A 21164-nucleotide genomic window follows, 5' to 3' on the forward strand; every position below is an offset into this window, starting at 1 on the left:
GCAGGTGGCGTCTATGAAGGTGGATCACTAAGGCGTGACCGGAAGGGTGTATCTCCCGCCTCTATTTTGTAAAGGCCGCTTAAGCAGCTTTCCTCCGCGAGGCCCTTCCCGCAGGCAGTTTAGGCCTTGGAGCCAGCTGACTATGGATGGAAACCTCAAAAACCCCTGAGCCCAAGGAAACCTCTCCACCTTTAAGTTGCAGGTGTCAAGAACTGCGTCCCAGCAATGAGGAGAGTGATTCAAACAAGAGAGATGAGACACTTCAAGGACATCCCCACAGCAGCCACGGACCACCTTCATGGTTCTTGTATGCACGCCCTCGAGACCTGAGTTTACAGTTTAGTCAACTTAAATGAATACAACACTCACTTCTGTTCAATTGGTTCCAACAGTTCCAAAGCTGGTCTGATTTCTTTCTCCGGTTCTTTGGTTTCCACAGTTGTACTAACAATGGCAATGTACTTCCCTTGTGCTGCCACGTTGTGTGCAGAGGAGATCATGCAAACATAGATATCTAGAGGCAAGTAATAGCAGTTCACAGCCTAGAGTTTATAAACAAGGGAAAAAGTGCACTCACATTTCACCGTGTTTCACTGAGTTATAGTTATTGTTACTTGAAAAAGGCAAGATCTAAAGTTCTGTACAGAGGGCAAGAGTCATGGTAAAGTATGTAAATAGTTAATAATGAATTTCTTGCAACCTTTTAGAAATTAAGAATTTATGTAGCTATGAACTGAATGAAATCTCATCCCAGCTCTGTAATAACTCACTGAAAAATCTGCCAAACCATATTAACACTTGAATTTTCTTTCACCCTGGCCCTTGCATTTGGAAAGATTTTAAACAGCAAAGAAAATATTTATCAAGAATTGACTTCCAGCCAGGCACTGTGATGGACACCTGTAATCCTAGCACTTGGGAGGCTGAGGCAGGAGGACTGCCTTGAGTTGAGGCCAGCCTAGTACATAGTGAGTTCAAGGCCAGCCTGAACTACAGAGAAAGACTTTGTTTCAAAATAAAGAAAAAGAAAAAAGAACTTATTTCCTCATTTATTAAAGCAGTTAAAAACTGCAAATCAGCAAAAGCTTATTTTTGAAATGGAATAAACTGGAATTCCTGATACCAACTTGGTGTATATACAACTATTCTAAGAAAGAACGTAATTTCAAATACAGAAAGTAATTACTAGACCTCTTTTTTTTTTTAGATTTTCACAGATCTGGAGCCTGCTTGGGAACCAATGAAAGATTAAGTCTGAGTCCCTTTATTATCACTTTTTAAAAAATCATGCAGAGAGCTCTTAACTATTTAAAAGTAGATGCTCCATTTTAAGTTAAATTTTAGATAAATAAGTTGTAGGGCTTCTAGTTAAAAGTGTGAACACAGTGGTTGAAAAGTGGTTAAAGCAAACCAATTAGTTGCAATTTTAGGGCCAAATACTGATCTGAAGAATGAACTGCACAAGTAATGCTATAGAAGCAACTGTGTATGTCATCTGCTCAAAAATAAAGTGGAATCTGTTCATCTCCTAAACGTAAATCTCCGGAGTTCACCTGCTGTCACAGTCTATTCACCACAACGAGGGGGGAACTGATGTGCAAAGTGATGAATGCTAAGGGTTCCCAGTCTACTTGATGACGCAGGATACTTCTAGGTGCCAGAAGGACCCATACTTTGTTTCCCACATGTAAACTAAAGTCTTCACTATGATGCTGCATGTAAAGTTAGGAATCTGGAGTGAAATGAAGCAATCTAACAATTCCACCAACATGCTGGCCTTCAAAACTCACCTGATTTTCGATTGACTTGGTTCTGTGGAATAATTATCTGACAGGAATTGGCATCGTTGGTATTCTTGATGGGGTGGCTGAGGATGCATATAACTCTAATCACCTGTCCCACTTTTTCTACCCGATCCTTTACATAACTTGGGTCACAGATGAGCTGCTTACAGCGAGCAATCTATAATGAAACACAAAGACTTAAAGATATACGTGTATGGAAATACATCCCACGCTCACAGATTAAAAAACAAGTGTTAAAATAAATGCACCCTAAAATTTACATGGAGGCGTAAGGGACTGAATTCAGGAATAACCAAACCTATCCTGAAAAAGCAGGAAGACTCATTAAGTAATCAATAGGATAATGGCATAAAGACCACCAGAACAGAAAAGAGAATCCAGAGATAAACCTTTACATCTACAGTTAAGTGATTTCTTAACAAAGGTGCCAAGACTAATCTGGGCAAAGGACAATCTTTTCAACAAATAGTGCTGAGCAAACTGTTACATGCAAAAGAACATCATACGCCAAAAAATGTGAATGAGTCAAAGAACTAAAACTCTCACAAGAAAATGTGGGGCAGCCTGGGCATGATGGCACGTGCGTGTAATCCCAGCACTTGGGAGGCTGAGGCAGCAGGATCGTCGCGAGTTCGAGACCAGCCTGAGCTACACAAAGGGAGCTCAAGGCCAGCCTGAACTGCATAGCAAGACCCTACCCCCAAAAAACCAAAAAAAAAAAACCAAAAAAAAAAAATGAGGGGCAGACATCTCCTGTACTGGATTTGTAGTGACTTCATACACGCAAAAGCCATAGCCAATGAAAATAACTGTCAAACTGGACTCAAGAAACACTACCAAGAGTGGAAAAATGTAACACACAGAATGGCAGAAAACATCTGAAAATAAAAATCTGATACAGGATATCAAGCCAGAGCTTATTAAGAGGTAAACTTCAATGAAACCTGGCCAGACTCAAAGCTGAGTACAAAATCTAAAGAAAAAAAAAAGATACACAAATGGCCAACAGCACAGGAAACGATGCTCAACATCCCCTCAGCTAAATGCAAATCAACACTACAATGAAAGGACTCCTCCTGCCCTTCAGGATGCTTACTCAATGAAACAAAATTAACGCTGGCACGGTCACGGAGTCGTGTGCTGTGGATGGAAATGGAAAGCACTATAGCCACTGTCAAAAATGGTATGGCAGCTTCTGACAAGATTAAACATAGAATTATCATACTTCCGAGTATATACCCAAACAAAGTGGAGTCCTAAAGGTTATTTATTCATGCACCAATATCACAGTGTAGCATTATTCTTAACAGCTAAATGTGGAAACAACCCAACTGTCCACTGATAAGTAGATAGGCAAAACATGGTTTATACTGACAGTGGAATATTTATTCAGCCTTAAAAAGGAAGGAAATTCTGACATGCTACCACAGGTAAACCTTGAAGACGTGCTAAATGAAATAATCCATTCACAAAAAAAAAATAACAAATACTATGTGATTCTACTTACATGAGATACTTAAAAGCAGTCAAAATCATGGAGACAGAAAATACAGTGATGGTGCAGGGATGGGAGGAAGACAATGGAGTTACTATGAAAGAGTTCAGCTTTATGAAAAAGTTCTAGAGATGCACAGTGGTGATAGTTGTACATTATGAAAGTATTTAAAATTAATGAACTGCCAGGCATGATGGCACACATCTGTAATCCTACCATTAGGGAGGCTGAGGCAGGAGAAGCCCCATAAGTCTGAGGCCAGCCTGGGCTAAATAGTAAGTTCCAGGGCAATTTAAGCTACACAGTGAGACCTTATGTCAAAAACCAAAAATAAATAAATCCAATGAACTGTACTGTTAAAATGGTTGAGATGATAAATGTTACATGTACTTTATCCACATTTTTTAAATTTGGGAGGTAAATGGTAATGTTTATACTGGGCTAGAGATAGCCCTCAGTAGTGGAACACTTGCCTAGCATCTGCAAGGCCCTAGGTTCAAATCCCAACACTGAGAAAAAGTAACACAATTTTCCCTTCAATACAATTTTAGAACAAGGGCTGGGGATATAGCTCAGTCACACACACACTCACACAAGCTACCTTTACTAATTGCCATAAATTCTCCATCAAGGTTGTATAGTAAGTCTTAGAATTAGATTACTCAGAATGCAAATCCTGGCTATAAATCAAATAGTATGTATAATGACTATCATATGTGCGTATCCCAGAAAAAGTATCTACTATTAGCGTTATAAAGAGACCAAAATCATCATCTCAAGGCTGTTTTATAAGTAAAATTTTAGTTACAAGACAAATGTACTGCAGCACCTTCTCTGTCACAGCAAAGCTCTGAGGCTGCTGAGAAGACAGCTATGCAAAGCAAGAACAGGCATCAGTACCATCACCTACGGACAAAGTCTCTTCAGCCTGTGGAACCTGAGTTGCACTGTACATGATTCAAATCTGAGAAAGTTCTGAGCTAGAACTCCAACCTGTTTCATCCAATAAATTGTAAGTGATGGAAATAAAGCTAAATTTAAATAAAAATTTGAGGACAGGCACCCACACAATTTGAATTACAGAATACTTACAATTTAAAACTCATCCATAATGCTGCAATAACTGACATAAAAGAATATTAAGAGCTTTGTTTCTTTTAAAGCACAGCACCATACTAGTCCTTTATTACGATGAATGCAAACTTACCATATGTAAATCCTAGTCCAAAATGTATCACCAATGTCCACACCAAAAAAGTACTGAGTAGATAATACGATTTTCTTCAAAAGAGTAAAATATCTTTATACTGTAAAAGTTACTTACCTCTCCTTCAGATTTTACACCAACCACTTTTCCATTCTGCACAATTATTTCTTCAATTGGTTTATTCAACATGTAGGTACCGCCATAAATAGCACTTAGCCTAGAAAATTTTTAAAATTTCAATTATAATATATTAACTTTCAGTTACCAGTCTCCCTCCTTAGAGTTAATTATATGCAACATATATGTAAATATAACTGCTTAGCTTCCTTGTAAAGGATGTTAGCTTAAGTCATGAAAGTATAAAGTACTGTATGAAACAAGTAAAAAACATGAATTGACACCCCATACTCACAGTTAAGAACACAATGTTAAAAACAGCACTCACCAGTAATAGAGGAATCACTTATATTGAGTGGCCTAATCCTCCTTCATATAAATAAAACTTTGGACATAAAAACAGTGCCCTAGCTGGATGTGGTGACGCATTCCTATGATCCCATCAGAGGCAGAAGGAACGGCAAGGACAAGGCCAGCCTGGGCAATTTAGCAAGACAAAGGGGCTAGGGATGTAGCTCAGTGGTAGAGCACTTGCTTAGCATGGACAAAGCCCTGGCTCAATCCCCACTACCAGTGCAGGGGGAAGCTTATCAGAGGCATAGGAGAGTATCTACAGCAGGCAGAAAAAGAAGACAAGACTCAAAGGGAAGCAACTGGTTGAGATCTTTACATGACACACATAGTTTTTCCCTGGGGGAACTACTTAGTCTTTGTACTTTGGGACAGCTAGAACAGAAGCAGAAAGCTTTGAGGTCTTACAGATTTGAGGAACTGTAAGACAGAATTTAAGGCTGACAGGAGATAAAAACTGTAGGAGAAAAGCCAACAAAAGGAAAAGCCACAAAGGAAGGAGCCAACAAATCTGCAGTAAAATATCAAATCTTAACTATAAGCACTCAAAAAGTGCTTAAACATGAGCACCCAAACATGAGAACCCAAGAGATCTAAAACCTCAGTATCTTTAAAGGGCAGAAGCGGGGGCTGAGATTAGTTCTGCTGGCCACAGGGAAACACGTGTGAAGTCTAAAACCACCGTGTTGGCGGCTGGCAGTTCCAGGACACCACTTAGTATTCAGCTGTTAAACTGAACTCAAGGGACCCACCCGAACAAGTACAAAGTCAGACCTCCACAAGTTCGGGTTAATGGCCAATTACTTAACTGCTCTGCTTGAGGGAAAAAAAAAAAAAAAATCACCTTTATCCTTTTCCTTCCTTCCTTCCCCCCCTCCCCCATCAGTTTCTCTTTTCTTTTGAACAGCTTTTCCCAATTTGCATCTACTGCATAATATACACAAGATAGTTAACAGTTATACAGGTAGTTTCTCTCAGCTCATTGAAAAGAAAGGTTTATGCTAATATTGTTTGGGAAATATTTCATGCCTTTACCTTGCTACTACAAAGATAACGATGTGCAATGTATGACTTAATGTTACTCTCCTATTAGCCTGTTTTGAAACTTTTATTGCTATTTTTATTTTTTCTCTTTAAAATAAAAAAAAAAATCAACTTTTCAGAGGAAAAACCCAACATCTCTACCAATCCAGGTGCCCTGTATACAATCCAAAATTACCAGACATGTGAAAAAACAGGAAATGTGATACAGAGTAAACAGAAAAAGCAATCAACAGATGTCCAGGTTACCCAGATGTTTACATGTATGAGAGCTGAAAGGCAGGTATTTTTAAAATGTTCAGTGGTATGCTAAAGGATGGATACTCCTGTTACAAACACACTTAAGAGTCCAAATGAATTTAAGCGAGAATCATAAAAATGAAAACTATGAAAATACTCAATCTAAAATATAAAAAAAAATCATTAAATAGTATTAACAGCCTATGGCAGGGGCTGGGGATTTAGCTCAGTGGCACAGCGCCTGCCTGGCAAGTGCGAGGTCATGAGTTTGATTCCCGGTACCGGAAAAAAAACAAAAAAATAAAACAGCCTATGGCAAACAGCAGAAAATGATGATAATGCGCCTGAAGACAAATGAACAGGCATTACCCAATGTGAAGGAGAGAAAAAGACACGCACACACAAAACCAGATCCTCTGTAACCTGAGGAATAATGTATCAATACACAAGTGACTGACATGCCAGAGAGCGCGGAAAGCGGCTGAATACCTGAAGAAATGACTTTTAAATTCTCCAGTTAACATAAAAAGTGTTTAAAGTAACTTCAATCTACAAACAAGTCAATAACCCTCAGCCCCTCCCCGAAAAACCACGAGGCAAATCCTAGTGAAACTGCCACCACCAAAGAAAACCCTGAAAGCCGAAACAGCCAGAGGAGAAAAACACACGGCGTATGTGGAAACAGCTACGGATACAAATGGCAGCTACCTTACTCAAATCAAGGGAGGCGCCAGTGAAAGGAGAAGCAGCTTCGAGTGCTAACAGGAAACAATCTCCCGCCAGCAGAAGTTCTTCAAAAGTGAAAGTGAGACATTCTCATACACAAAAGCTGAGCGAAATCATTACCAGACCTGTACTACTGCATGCAGAAGGGAAGCTGAGGGGAAATGACAGCAGGTGTAAACAAGGAGCGACCAAGACGGCAATAGGTGCGTAAATACGAACAGCTACTTCCGTTTCTTTATGCGACGCAAGTGCTCTACCAGTGAACTACACCCCCCGACCTCCTTCTGTTCATGTCTTTAAACCGTTCAACGAAAAAGGAAAAAATTTTAACAACAGAGGTATTACAGGTTTGATATGGAATTATGGGACTTTATAAAGTATGGAAATGTGCCAAAAAAATAAAAATAAAAATAAAGTATGGACATGTAAAATGTACACAATAGCACAAAGAATGGGAAATAGGTAAGTGTTGCAAACATTGTGTATGGTATTTTATGTAAAACAGTACAATATTAACTGTAAATTAAACTGATGAAACACACTCTGCTTCGTAGGATAAAGCGCGAAAAGATTTAAGAAACAAAAATTTGTACATAAGAAGCCATTATGGGAATCAAGATGAAACATCAGAAGATAATGCAAAAAGAGAAAGAGAGGTGAGTGTGGAGGGGGAACAGCAAAAATAATAGACTAATCTCAACCATACGTATAACTGTGTTAAATGCAACTGGACCAAATATTCCAAAAAGCCAACCCTTGCCACGATGGGTACAAAAGCAAGATTCAATTAAATGCTGTCTTCAAGAGTCATCTTCAAGGTGAGGCACAATGGCGCACGCCTACAATCCCAGCACTCAGGAGGCTGAGGCGGGACTGCCAGGAGTTCTAGGCAAACCTGGACTACAAGGTGAGTCGGTTGAAGGATCCAGTGGACCACGTAGGAAGACACTGTCACAAAAAAAGGTCTTTATAGACTACTCCACCCAACATATACAGAGTACACATTCCGTTCCAGGCATATTCCCTAAGATCATATATTGAGCTACCCTAAGATATTCCCTAAGATTATGTATTTAGAAAGACTGTAAGATTGTACTTCGACCATAATGGAGTTAGATACTAGTGACAATAAGATACTTAGAAAAATCCCCAAATGTTTAGAAATTAATACCCTCCCCAATAATCCGAAGGGCAAAGACACAAGAAAGATACTAACCATAATGGACATCACAGATTTACAGGGAAACTGAACCTTTACATCACTATACTGCATAACAGGACAAAATCAACTGTATTTCAACCTTAAAAATTTTTTTAAAAAAGCAATGTAAACTCTAATAGAAATTAAGAACAGAATGAAAGGCAGAGAAAATTAGTCAAGCTGAAATACTGGTACTTTGAAAAGATGAGAAAAATTAATTGGACCCTAGTGAGAACACAGAAAATACAAATTACCAATCACAAGAATGAAGGTAGAAACATCATTTCTGATCTTAAACTCAACAAAAGGGCAATAAAGAAATATTAAGCACAATTTACATCATTAAATTCAAGAACTTATTTGAAATGATTAAATTCTACGAAAACTGCAGCAAGAAATAGTACAGGTGAAGAATCTTGATTCTGTTGAAAGAACATTAACTTGCTGCAAAGCAAGTCTAGGCCCAATGGATTCACTGATATATTCTATACAACACTTAAGAAAAATGAGTAACGAACTTCACAAACTTCCAGAAAACAAGGAGACACTTCCAATTCATTTTGTAAGATTATCAAGGCTTGATACAAAAAGACACTACGAGAATTATTAAACCAAGGACTACTATAAACAAAGACAAAAAATTCATCTGTCCACATAAAAAATACAAACTAAATCCAGCATTAAGAAAATACATCATGGATGAGGGGCTTATTCTGGCAATACAGGGATATTTTAATGGTCAACAATCAACTGCGCAATTCACCGCAGACAAGAAAATTTGCATAATTAACTTACTGTCAATTCCCATTCATAATTTAAAAATTAGCACACTATGAATAGAACTGAAAGAATTTAACAAAACCTAAAAACTATTAAAAAAATATATTTAATACTAAAAAATTTACTACTTTCTCCCTAAGGCTGGGAACAAGGCAAGAATGCCCATCCTTACCACTTCAACATTTTTTGGGAAATACTAGGCAGTTCAATAAACACAAGGACAGTAAGAGAAGATCTAATCTTGCTATTCAGAGACTGCATGACTATGTACATGAAAAATTCTAAGAAATCTATAAAACTAAGTGAACTAGTAGAATAAGCACATCACAGATACAAAGTTAATAAATATAAATCAACTGTACTTCTTTTCTTAATGTTTGTGATACACAGTAACAACACAGCTTGAGACCAGGCACACATACATACTGGTATCACATCTTCATCTTTTTACTTCTTGTTCCTCTCCTTGTCCTCCTCTCTCCCTCCAAATCGTATTTCTATGTAACAACAGCAACTTTAACATAAAATTAAGCTGGGCATGGTAGTGCACGCTCAGATGCCTGTTATCCCAGCACTCAGGAGGCTGAGGCAGGAGGATCACCATGAGTTGAAGGCCTGCCTGGGCTACATAGTGAGTTCAAGGTCAGCCTGCACTAGTGAGACCTTGCCCCAAAAAAACAATAAATATAAAACCCAAAATGTACAATCAATATTGTGAAATGGGAAGAAAATGCTTTTGAGTGGGGGACAGGAGAAAACAAGGAAAAAGGAAAAATAGATAAATAAATACAAATATGTATATATATATACATATACACACACAAGACTGTTAAGTTAGCTATACTACTAACTGCTATTAGCTCACTGTAAAGGAAAGTTTATGCCTATATTGCTTGATCAATTTTTCATGCCTATATCTTATGAATAACTACTTTGAAGATTACAATACACAATGTACTAACCATTGTTACTCTCCTACAATCCTGTTTTGAAATTTTATACTTGCTTTTATTTTTTCTTTAAAATAAAACCCAATAAATACATACATGCATACAAATAACAGCATCAAAATAAAAAAGCACATGAACAAAGTGCTATAGTTGAAAGCACTGTATAGACAACAAATACAAGTGCAGTAAATATTTAAATTAAAAAATAACGTCACAGAAAAAGATGCATTGCCAACAATGATGGGAAAAATGTATTTGAGGCAAGAGGTATTTTGAGAATTAATGACAATGTGTTGTTACAATAAATTTGTTAAACATTTACCATATTTTTAATCATTCTCATATATGGAGAGCACAGCAATACACTCATGGATCAGAAAACTATTATTATAATGAAAAATTTCTCCAAACTGATTGACAGATTTAACTCAAAATCAAAATCTCAGCAAGAATTTTTCTAGAAACTGAGAGGCTGATTCTAACTATATATGGAAATGTAAAGGATCTACAACAGTCCAAACAAATTTGAAAGAGAATCTAACTGGAAGGAGTTATATCACCTAATTCCAAGATTTACAACAAAGTAATCACGCATAGGAACTATAAACAAATCACTGGAATGAAAGTGAGTCCCAGAGTAGATACGTCCACCTTATATCCCCACAAGAAATCTGTCTGGAAAAGAATGTATTTTCTATAAACATTGCTAGAACAACTAAATACTAGAACGGGGAAGGCAGGAGAGAACCTCAAGCCCTACCTCACTCCTACACACCAATATTATTTCAAGATGAATCATATATTTAAACACAAAGATACAATAATAAAGCTTCTAGAAAAAGAGAGTATCTTTGTACCTTTACTAGGGTCCCAAAGCATTAAGCATAAACATACAATTTTGATAGACTGACCTTCCTCAAACCGTACAACTTCTTAGGAAAAGATACACCACAGACTGGGAAAGAAGTCTGTAATACATATATCTGACAATGACACGACACGATAATACACCAAATTCTTCTACAATCCAGAACAAAAAGACAAGGCAAATCTTTTGCAGTGTGCAAAAAGACAGTCACGGCACAAAGTCATACAAAGGGCCAAAAAGCTCATGAAAAGTGGTCATTAGTCCTCAGGAAATGCAAATTAAAACCATGGTGAAATGACATTGCACACCCATGTGGGCAGCTAAAACCAAAACTCTTTATTTTTCACGTAAGATCTGTGTTGCACAGTATATAAATTCTACCTTATCACTCAAAGGCATCTCTCACCTAAGTCAAACCACACATTACATGCCCGTGTTGAAGATGAAGCTCAGGATCAGGTGAGTCTCAGCTAACCTGTCAAATGTAGGCTCTTACCTTGCAAATCCTTGTGGCAGTTCTCCAAGGCCATAAAGTGGATAAAGGTATGGGCTTTTGCCGTATCTTGCCAAAGACTCACTGTAAAGTTTAATTCTATCAATGGTCTCACAACATGGCTGATCTAAGTAGCTGGAAGAAAGAAAAAGTATGTTAAAAAAAAAACAGGCATTAGTTTTCTTTCTCGCTTAATTGAAAGTCATTTTCTGTAGTGATTTCAATTCATTACCTTCTTACTCACTTAAAAGACTTAACATTAATTTTTTTAAAATAGAACCTCATCTTTCATAGTACAACATGGCTACGTATTTACTGTAAGAATTTCCACGTTAGAGAACTAGGAAACTCTGAGTTCCAAGAAAAATACAAACCTAAAAACATAAAAAACTTACTCATCAGTTCGGTACAGTGCAAGAGAATGCCCAGTAAAATCTATAACATCTTGGCCCAAGTCAAATTTCTTGTACAGATCTCGCATTGTGGTCTTCTTAGGATCAATGCCCTCAAAAGTTCTAGGGTCTTTTTCATCAAAGTTGGCAACATACACTAGGAACTTTCTGAAGCGACGTTTTTCAAACAGTCCCATTAAGCCTACGAAAGAATTTTTTAAAAAGCACAAACTCATAATAGGTTAGTGAGGGAAAATGTGTAAGAAAATATAAGCGTATCATTAACTTAAGACTTCTATGATGAAAGCATAATGTAAGATGTGCGAACTGGGGCTGGGGATTTAGCTCAGCGGCACAGTGCCTGCCTGGCAAGCTCAAGGTCCTGAGTTCAATCCCTGGTACCGGAAAAAAAACAAAAAACTAAAAAACCCAAGATGTGGGAACTGACAATGCAGCTTCCGGTTTTACAACACTTTACAATAAACCCACACAAAACAGGTCGTTTGTAAGATCTTCAATTTTACCTCATGATTACAAGTAATTATAAGCAGTACTTAATTAAATGTAAGTTGAATTAGTCTCTTATAAGATACAAAGTAACCATGACTAAAAAAACATTATCTAAGAATACATTAATCTCAACATTTCTCCTCGGACAACTCTGATCTACACTCAGCCAAATGCCTAAAATTCTGAGTGCTCTTCCTTTTCTTCTTCTAAATACTAAGATATGCTGTGGCATATAATGAGAAAAGAAGCTTAAGGTACCAAAAACAAATTAACCTCAACCAAAGTTGAATGCTGACTATGCATTGATCACTTATTTTAATGAAGTCTTAGATATCCAGTTCACAGCTTTTTACACTAAAAAGTACAGATGAAGAGACTGCTGTAAACTTCCACCTAAAATACCCACTCTTCCTATTTAACCAATACTCCTACTAGGTTATAGCTGGTAGAAAGATAATGAAAAGCAAAGTTTTCTTGTTTTATTTTCCTTCTCCTTTTGTAAACTGTACATGATATTAAAAGCCAATGACATATCCCCACTGCCTAGTACATGACAGACATTCAATAAATATTAGTTGACCAGATGGATAGATTTCTGAGATCCCTTTCCACTGTAAAATCTATTATTCTGAGAAAATGAAATTACTTACTAGATGCCAGGGCCTCTGCTTCAGTAGAAGGAACCTTATAGATTTTTCCTCCCTTATAGACAAAGCTCCCTTCAATCACTTTGAAATCCATGTATCGAGTAACTTCTGTATATAGCAACATCTTAACCAGCTGACCTAGAAAAGTGACATAATTCAAACCATGACTTAAATCTTTCCACCCTTGGCTGGGAATGGTGGCACACAGCTGGACTTGTAGCACTTGGGAGACTGAGGCAGAACTGCTATGAGTTCAAGAGCAGCAGGAGTTACACAGTGAATTCAAGGCCAGCCTGAACTACACAGTGAGACACTGTCTCAAAAAAAAAAAAAAAAAAAAAGTTACTACCATTAGAAAGTAGCAAAAATAAGCCCAGGCTAGTAGAATATGCCTGTATTCCCCAGGAGGATGAATCAGAAGGACTTAGACTGGTCTGGTCAAGCCAGTTTACTGAGACTGTCTCAAAATTTTAAAAAATTAAAACAGCTGAGGATACAGATTAATAGTCCCTCAGTTCAATCCTCAGTACCACAAAAATAAATGTGCATTTATTATCACTAATGGCTCCCCAATTCTTTAACAGTGTCTAACAATTACCAAAACAACCCTGTAAAGGTTTATTTTAAATGTACAAACAGAATGCACACTTCTTAATATTTAGAACTATGTTTAATGTTAAATATTTAGAAATATTTTTAACGTTCAAGATTAGTAACAACTTGGTTTGCAGAAGCTATGAAATAATTATGAGAGGCATAAGAGTGAGAATTACAGTAGTACTGCAAACGTAATTAGGCTGCTTTATAGTTGCTGCTATATTTCAAAGACAGCCAACTCAAAAATATGTTTCCAAGTCAGCTTGTATTCATTAAAGGGAACACCAACATCAGATAAAGAGCCAGGCTTGCAATCAGAAGTACTATCTACATGTAGGCCTAAGAATTCTCATACACCAAAAGCAGCAAACTCCTTCGTGAAATGAAAACTATCTTAAAGCTGACTGGAAAGGATAAACAAGGCAGTTATACATTTAAAAATTATTTTAACAACAAGAAACATAGTGATAATGAGAAATTTATACAGTGAGATGTTAACAAACTTGTATATTTGAAACTTATATGAACTGGTCAAACTTATATGAACTGGTCCCCAAATTAGGGGAAAACAATACAAACTTACATGAACTGGTCAAACTTATATGAACTGGTCCCCAAATTAGGGGAAAACAATACAAACTCATATACAAAAATGTCATTTATAAAAAATCAATGTATGAAAAAAGTGCTAGTTAAAATGGAAAAGATAAATGGTGATAAAGGACAAGTGACTGGCCATTTTGAAAAAATGAATTTCAATCTCTACTTTTCAACCAATAATACAATAAAGTGGACGAACTTCACAAAATAGGAATCTGCTTATATGATAAAATGGGCAAGTTTATATGGCAAAAAAATGAAACAGCAAAAATCACTAAAAGCAATTAGCGCCCTCGCACTGTACTGGGGACTGAACCCAAGACCACTTATGCAAGGCAAGCACTCTATGCACTGAGCTGCACTCCTGCTCTGCAAATACTAGTACTCTTCTAGCCTTGAGGTAGAGAGAAAATTTCTAAGTATACAAAGGAAAAAAGATCAACCAATATGACATGAAAATTAAAAGCATTTTGTACAGAAAAAAATAGAGTCATAAGGCAAATCACAAACAAGAAAAGATATTTTCAACATATCTTTAAAGGGGGAATAACGTGATTTACAAAGAACTCTTTCACATCATTACCAAAAAATTTCAACAGAAAATGTGCAAAGCACAAGACAGGTCAGTTCAGTAAAGACTAGGAAAGCAGGAAGATATCTAAAACTCATTCCATCCTCTAATATTAAATAGGAATTTTAAAAGTCCAGACGTTACCTTTCAATAGGACAAAAACTGAAGTATCAAGGGTTAATAAAGCTACTGGGAAAAGGACAGCATCACTGGTGAAAGAAAAATGTAACACTAAAAAAGAAAATACTCTGACAGGCTCAGGATTTAGCTCACCAGTACAGCAGTTACCTAGCAGATGGGAAGCTCTGGCAAGTTGTGGGGACCCTGCAACCATGCTGGTCAGACGTGGCAGCACACATCTATTATCCCAGCGCTCTGAGAGGTTAAAGCAGGGTGCTAAGTTCAAGCTCAGCCAAGGCAACTCAGCAACTTAGTGAGGCCCTGTCTCATAATGAAAAATAAAATGCCAAGGATGTTGCTCAGTGCAAAGGCTCTGGATTCAATCCCCAGTACTTTAAATAAATAAATAATCAATTAATCAATTATAGCTTTTACCCCCCAAATTCACTTCTAAACATGCACAACACAGCACAAATGTTCAAAATATATTCAACAGCATAATACATTAAAACAAGGACCCAAACCAAAATGTTACACATCAAAATACAAACTATTAGCCATAATCAGATAGTGAGATTGTGTCAAATTTTTTTTTCTTTCTACTTAACTGTACCTATACTCCGATAACAGAAATTTTTGCTTATACTCTACCTTAAACAATTCAGTCAGTTAATTTTACATTTCAGAAAATCTCCAAATAGTCTTTTAAAACAAACTACAGAATATAAATTCAAAAAAAAGGGAAAGAGTAACACATACTTTATTTCATGAAATACAAACAGATCTATAAGCAAAATTTAGCATCTCCATGTCATCTCAAAAAATATTAATATCACGTAATTTAAAAAGATAATTCAGCCAGGTGTGGTGGTGCGCACCAGCAATTCCAGCATTTGGGAGGCTGAGGTAGGAGGATCGCTAGTCTGTACTACATAGTACGACCCTGCCTCAAAAAAAAAATTAAATTAAATTAAATTAAAACAGTATTTCATACTCCTCTAAAATGAGAAGAATATGATGAAAAAGTTTTAAATGCTTAAAAAACTAGAAAAACACTCAAATGACTATTTCTGCAGGCCCCATAATTTAAGATTGTCACTAAAGAATCAAGAGGAAAATCTGTTACAAATACTATAATTTTGGTACATATCACATCATAGAGATCCTGTCTCAAAAAACAAAAACCACTGATATTTATAAAATGTTTACAATTTGGGTTTGTATTGTGCTAACTAGAATTTTGCTTTTCCAGAGTCATTAACTAATAACATTCTTACCAACTCCAGACTCTCTTCGGTGAAGTCCTACTCCTCACACCCAGAATAATATTCACTGTGAAGAGCAGTTTCTATTTGCAAATGTGACAGTCTCAATGTACTGTCATAATTAAAATTAAGGTAGAATTTCTTACCATTAGCCATGAGGAACTTGGGAATTAAGTCAACATTCCAGTCTCTTCCTCTCCCCATTGATGCCGGAGGTACTCCTGGTAATTTAAATCTTTTGTATAACTAAAAGTAAGACAAAAATACCCATAATGTAACAAAATTTAATTTTTCATTATAATATAAAACTATCTTTTTGATTAAGTGGTTTGATTAAATTACTTAACTCAGAAACACAAAATAAATACTGCCAGTTTGTTTTCTATTTTTTTACTAGCAGAAAAGCAGAAGTACAAAACTACTAGTGACACACTAGTCCTGCAAATATATCCCTTATAATTTGGAGAAATCAAACAATTACAAATTGAATAAAAAGTTCTATCCTGAATAAAAAGTTAGCAAAAGCTTCATTTTGCTTCTCTAACTTATGTAAAGAGTTAAAAATACATTTTAGATGCTTCAAATCAGAAAAGACAATTAAAATTGGTTCACTATCATTTTTTAAGCTTTACTGTGGTGTAACTGATACACAAGCAAGGTGCTGTGGTGTACACTTGTAATCCCGTCACTTGGCAGGCTGACGTGGGGGGACTGCTGAGAGCAAGGCCAGCCTGAACTACACACTGAGTTCAGTACCAGTCTCAACTACACAGAGACCCTATCTCAACCCATCTGATACACAATAAACTGCACACATTTAATATATACACTTTGATGAGTTTGGTTATATGCACACACCCAAGATAACTTTACTATCAAGTATTAAACGTATCCATCACCTCCAAAAACATCACCATCCTGTTTCTTACACAGTGGTTCTTTTGTGTGTGTGTGTGGTATGAATCAAATTTATAATTTCTGTGAGTTGAGTAGAAGTTTAAAGAAAAAGAAGCTTTGCAATTTAAAGTGAGAGTATTAAATCCATGAATCCTTTCATTCGGGTGAACAGAATATAAACAGAGCTGGTAGATACTCAGTAATGGTTCATGGGTCTCTAAATAGTCTCTCTCTCTCTCTCTCTCTCTCTCTCTCTCACACACACACACACACACACACACACACACACACACGGGCAACAAAGAAAGACCAGCTAATAAATATAACAAGTGTGGAAGGCACAGTGCCAGCACATGGTCTCATACGTTACTTACAAAGAAGGGATCTGGTGGTTATCACCTGAAGCAGGGGTCAAAGTCATTAGCCTCATTAATGGCAGCATAACTTGACATTATGTGGCCCCTAACGTAATTTAGAACGAATAAACAACAATTACTTATAACCTAGCAAACTTCTCGAAAGAAAAGAAGTGGGGCGATTTTTGTGGATTAAGAGAAGAAGGAAAAACACCAAAACTGCAATGCTTGAACTTTTAGTTAATCCTGGTTTTAAAAACAAAAGGCTACTGGCAAGCTGGGGCAGGAGGATCATAAATTTGAGCCTCGCATGGGCAACTCAGCAACTTAAAGAGCCCTGCCCCCCAAAAATAAGGAAGAGATCTGGAGCTGCTGCTCAATGAGAAGGCCCAGGATTCAACACCCAGTGTTGTTTTTTAAAAAAATATTTTTTAGACTATTAAAAAGCTATCTAGGCAGAATGCTGAGGGCAAGCAGGCGGCGGCAGAGGCACGCAGGCAGGGCAAGAGGGTTGCTGTCCAGCTGTCCCCTCACGTCCCCGGGGCGTTGTACTTCTCCTTCCAGGGCAGGGCCCAGAGGACAAGCTGGAGAAAGAAGGAACCAGAGGGACACGCTGGTGCATCTCCTCGCTGGGGGATGTGGTGGCACAGCGGGAGCTATTCTGACATGTCCACTGGAAGGTGTGAAAACACGGCTACAGTCGTCTTCTGTGACACTTTGTATCTCTCAAGTTCAGCTGAACACCATGGGTGGAGCCAGCGTTAACCGAGTAGCGTCTCCCGACCCCTCCACTGCCTAAAGGTGATCTTGGAAAAAGAAGGGCCTCGTTCCTTACTTCGAGGATTAGGCCCCAATACAGTGGGGGTGGCTCCTTCCAGAGCACTATGCTTTGCAGCTTATTCCAGCTGCAAGGAAAAATTGAACGGTGTGTTTGATCCTGATTCTACCCAGGTTCACATGATTTCAGCTGCAATGGCAGGTCACTTCCTGTAGCAATATGGACTAACTTAAACCTCGTTTCACTGCAATCACCGCAACCAACCCCATCTGGCTTATAAAGACTCGGTTACAGCTTGACGCAAGGAACCGTGGGGAAAAGCAAATGGGTGCTTTTGAGTGTGTCCGTAAAGTGTACCAGACAGATGGACTTAGAGGATTTTACAGGGGCATGTCTGCTTCCTATGCTGGCATCAGAGACTGCAATCCATTTTGTTATTTATGAAAGTACAAAGCAAGAGTTACTGGACCGTAAGACTGCGTCCATGATGGAAAGTGGGGAAGTGTCTGTGAAAGAAGCATCAGACTTTGTGGGAATGATGCTTGCTGCTGCCACCTCAAAAACCTGTGCCACAACTATAGCACATCCACATGAAGTTGTAAGAACAAGATTACGAGAAGAAGGAACAAATTACAGATCCTTTTTTCAGACACTGTCTTTGGTGGTTCAAGAAGAAGGTTATGGGTCACTCTACGCTGGTCTAACAACTCATTTGGGGAGACAAATTCCAAACACAGCCATTACGATGGCCACCTATGAATTGGTGGTCTACCTACTGAATGGATAGCAGCACAGGCCGCCACACTACAAAAGAAGGAAGACCGAAAGATTACAATGGATCATGGAATATTGGAGCCAGCACGGTGGGCAGAAAGAATAGTAGTTTGGGAACATATACCATAACTATGCCTAAATGGAAGTTTGGTTAAGAAGCCACACCGCATTACTTAGTCTTTTTGTAATGTGGAAAAACAGCCACCTCTAAAGGAAATGCCTTTGGAAGCACTCCTTTGTTAAAGCTGCCATTTTCCCTACCGCGTCCACCACATACAGTTGTGTTTTATTGACCTATGATATTGAGATAATACTGTTTATTCTATGAGCATTTTTCCAATCTTCTAAACAAAGCCATCCTTAAACATATACTGTACTGTAGCTATCCAAAGGTTCATTTGGGTTAAATGTGCTAATAGGATATAATTTTTAAATTTTACTGTTGAGTCATCTGTACCTTTTAATAAATACTTCAGATGTATCATTTGTATGGGCTTTATGAAGGTGTCTGCTATAATACTGTTAAGAGACTTTGCCTATGGATATGCTGTCCTGGTGTATGAGATTTCTACAATTAAAACCCCAGTGTGGTATTCAAAAAAAAAACCTATATAAAACATTTTAAGGACTACTGGGAAATCTGAATATAGTCTACATAGTATCATCCATTTTCATCAATACAGTATTATGGTTATACACAACTATCCAGGAGAATGCTATTCTTAACAGATGAGTGTTAAAATAAGGAGTCCGCCAAAAAAATGTACACACACTTCAGGAAACGAAAAATTTGTGTAAGGTGCACCATCTCCAATTTTAATACCTGCAGATTTTATCTAGGTCGTACATACAGCTGAAAACCCATCACACCGCTGGCCCTTAAAGAATAAACTGAAAATGCATGCGCAGCAATCTCAATAACCAAGGTTCTCCAAGCAGCAGTTTGCAATACTAACAAATGTCTGGAAGCTCATGGCCACCACTTTGAGCACTTCTTCTACAGGCCAAAGGTTACATATGAATCTCATGATGTCTCAATAAAAGCAGTATTATAGTATTTTACAAGTTTTTCTTTTCCTGAAGTGTGCATACATTTTTTTGGGCACACTCTGTATTTAGGTCAAATATCTTGATATCTACATTACTTTAAATTGTTCAAAACCAATAAAAACACCAACCAAAGAAAGACAGGGGGCCAGGCATGTGGCACACACCTGTGATCCCAAGTCGGAGAGGCTGAAGGAGGTCTGCAAATTCAATCCCGGCCTGAGAAACTTAGTGACTTAACAAGACCCTATCTCAAAAAATAAAAGATCTGTGGATAAAGCTTAGTACAAAGGCCCTGGGTTCAATCACCAGTATCACCAAAAAAAAAAAAAAGGATATGAAGGTGAAGCAAGTATTTCCAAATGTTAAACCAGGTGTAGTGGTGCACGCCTGTAATTCAAGCACCGAACAGGCTGCAGCAGGAGGATCAGCTTGAGTTCCAGACCAGTCTGTGCTACCTAGTAAGTTCAAGGCCAGCAACATAACAAGACACTGTCTCAAAAATCAAAACAAAATGTAAAATGAGGAATTCAGATGTACAGTTTTTGATACACTGCACACAGAAAAAAACTTTCTAAATCTAAAAAAGTCACTGATTATGTAAGTTATTGATGACTTACACAGTACAGTAGAGGCTCATAGAGAGACCAAAGGTACAGGTGGATATTCTACAAGACCCACACAGAGAAGTAACAGTAAGACACACCTTAAAAATGCTTTATGCCAGGTGTATAATTACACCTGTAATCCCAGCACTCAGGAGGCTGAGGCAAGAGAACTGCCTCAAGTTCAAGGTCAACCTGAACTATAGCAAGACTCTGCCTCAAAAAAAGAAAAGAAAAAGAGCCATATGGCAAAATAAACTAAGCTTTGAGTTGTATAATACAGGTTCACAATCTATCTCTGAGATTTCAACACCACAGAGATACTTTTGTAATCTGAAAACTGGGAATAAAAATACATCTTTGAGTAACTAAGAGAATAAATAAGATCATGTGGAATGCACTGGCATCGTTACCTGGCACATTAGGCATCCCTACCATCCTTTCTTGTCTATATTCTATTAACTTTGATAACAAGCATCAGATGGTAACAAAGGTCACAATTTAAATTTTCACAATCCCTAAACTCAAACCTCCTAAGAAATTTTGATGCTTCAGATATTTTTTTTTTTTGAGACACGGTCTTACTGTGCAGTTCAGGCTGGCCTTGAGTTACTTTGTAGCACAGGCTGGCCTCGAACTTCCTGCCTCAGCCTCCCAAATGCTGAGATTACAGGTGTGCACCACCACACCTGGCCAGATATTCTATTCAAACAAATTAAACCATCTCTTAG

At 37.5% G+C, this 21164-nt stretch overlaps 1 protein-coding gene and 1 pseudogene across 3 annotated transcripts in view; one reads left to right on the forward strand and one right to left on the reverse strand.

Moving 5' to 3' along the window:
• Gdi2 (GDP dissociation inhibitor 2) overlaps positions 1-21164 on the reverse strand; it is a gene marked incomplete in the record, with an annotated part of 31102 nt that overhangs the window by 1277 nt on the left and 8661 nt on the right. For all 3 annotated transcript variants that reach the window (XM_005383849.2, XM_005383848.2, XM_013513666.1), the window contains 7 exon segments: positions 370-514; positions 1791-1962; positions 4625-4724; positions 11278-11409; positions 11670-11868; positions 12827-12961; positions 16123-16222. In XM_005383849.2, coding sequence (XP_005383906.2) covers positions 370-514; positions 1791-1962; positions 4625-4724; positions 11278-11409; positions 11670-11868; positions 12827-12961; positions 16123-16222 — 983 coding nt within the window.
• On the forward strand, positions 17690-18868 carry LOC102008864 (annotated as a pseudogene).

This window comes from Chinchilla lanigera, unplaced genomic scaffold (genome assembly GCF_000276665.1).
Source record: "Chinchilla lanigera isolate Chin_1 unplaced genomic scaffold, ChiLan1.0 scaffold00020, whole genome shotgun sequence".
Lineage (NCBI taxonomy): Eukaryota > Metazoa > Chordata > Mammalia > Rodentia > Chinchillidae > Chinchilla > Chinchilla lanigera.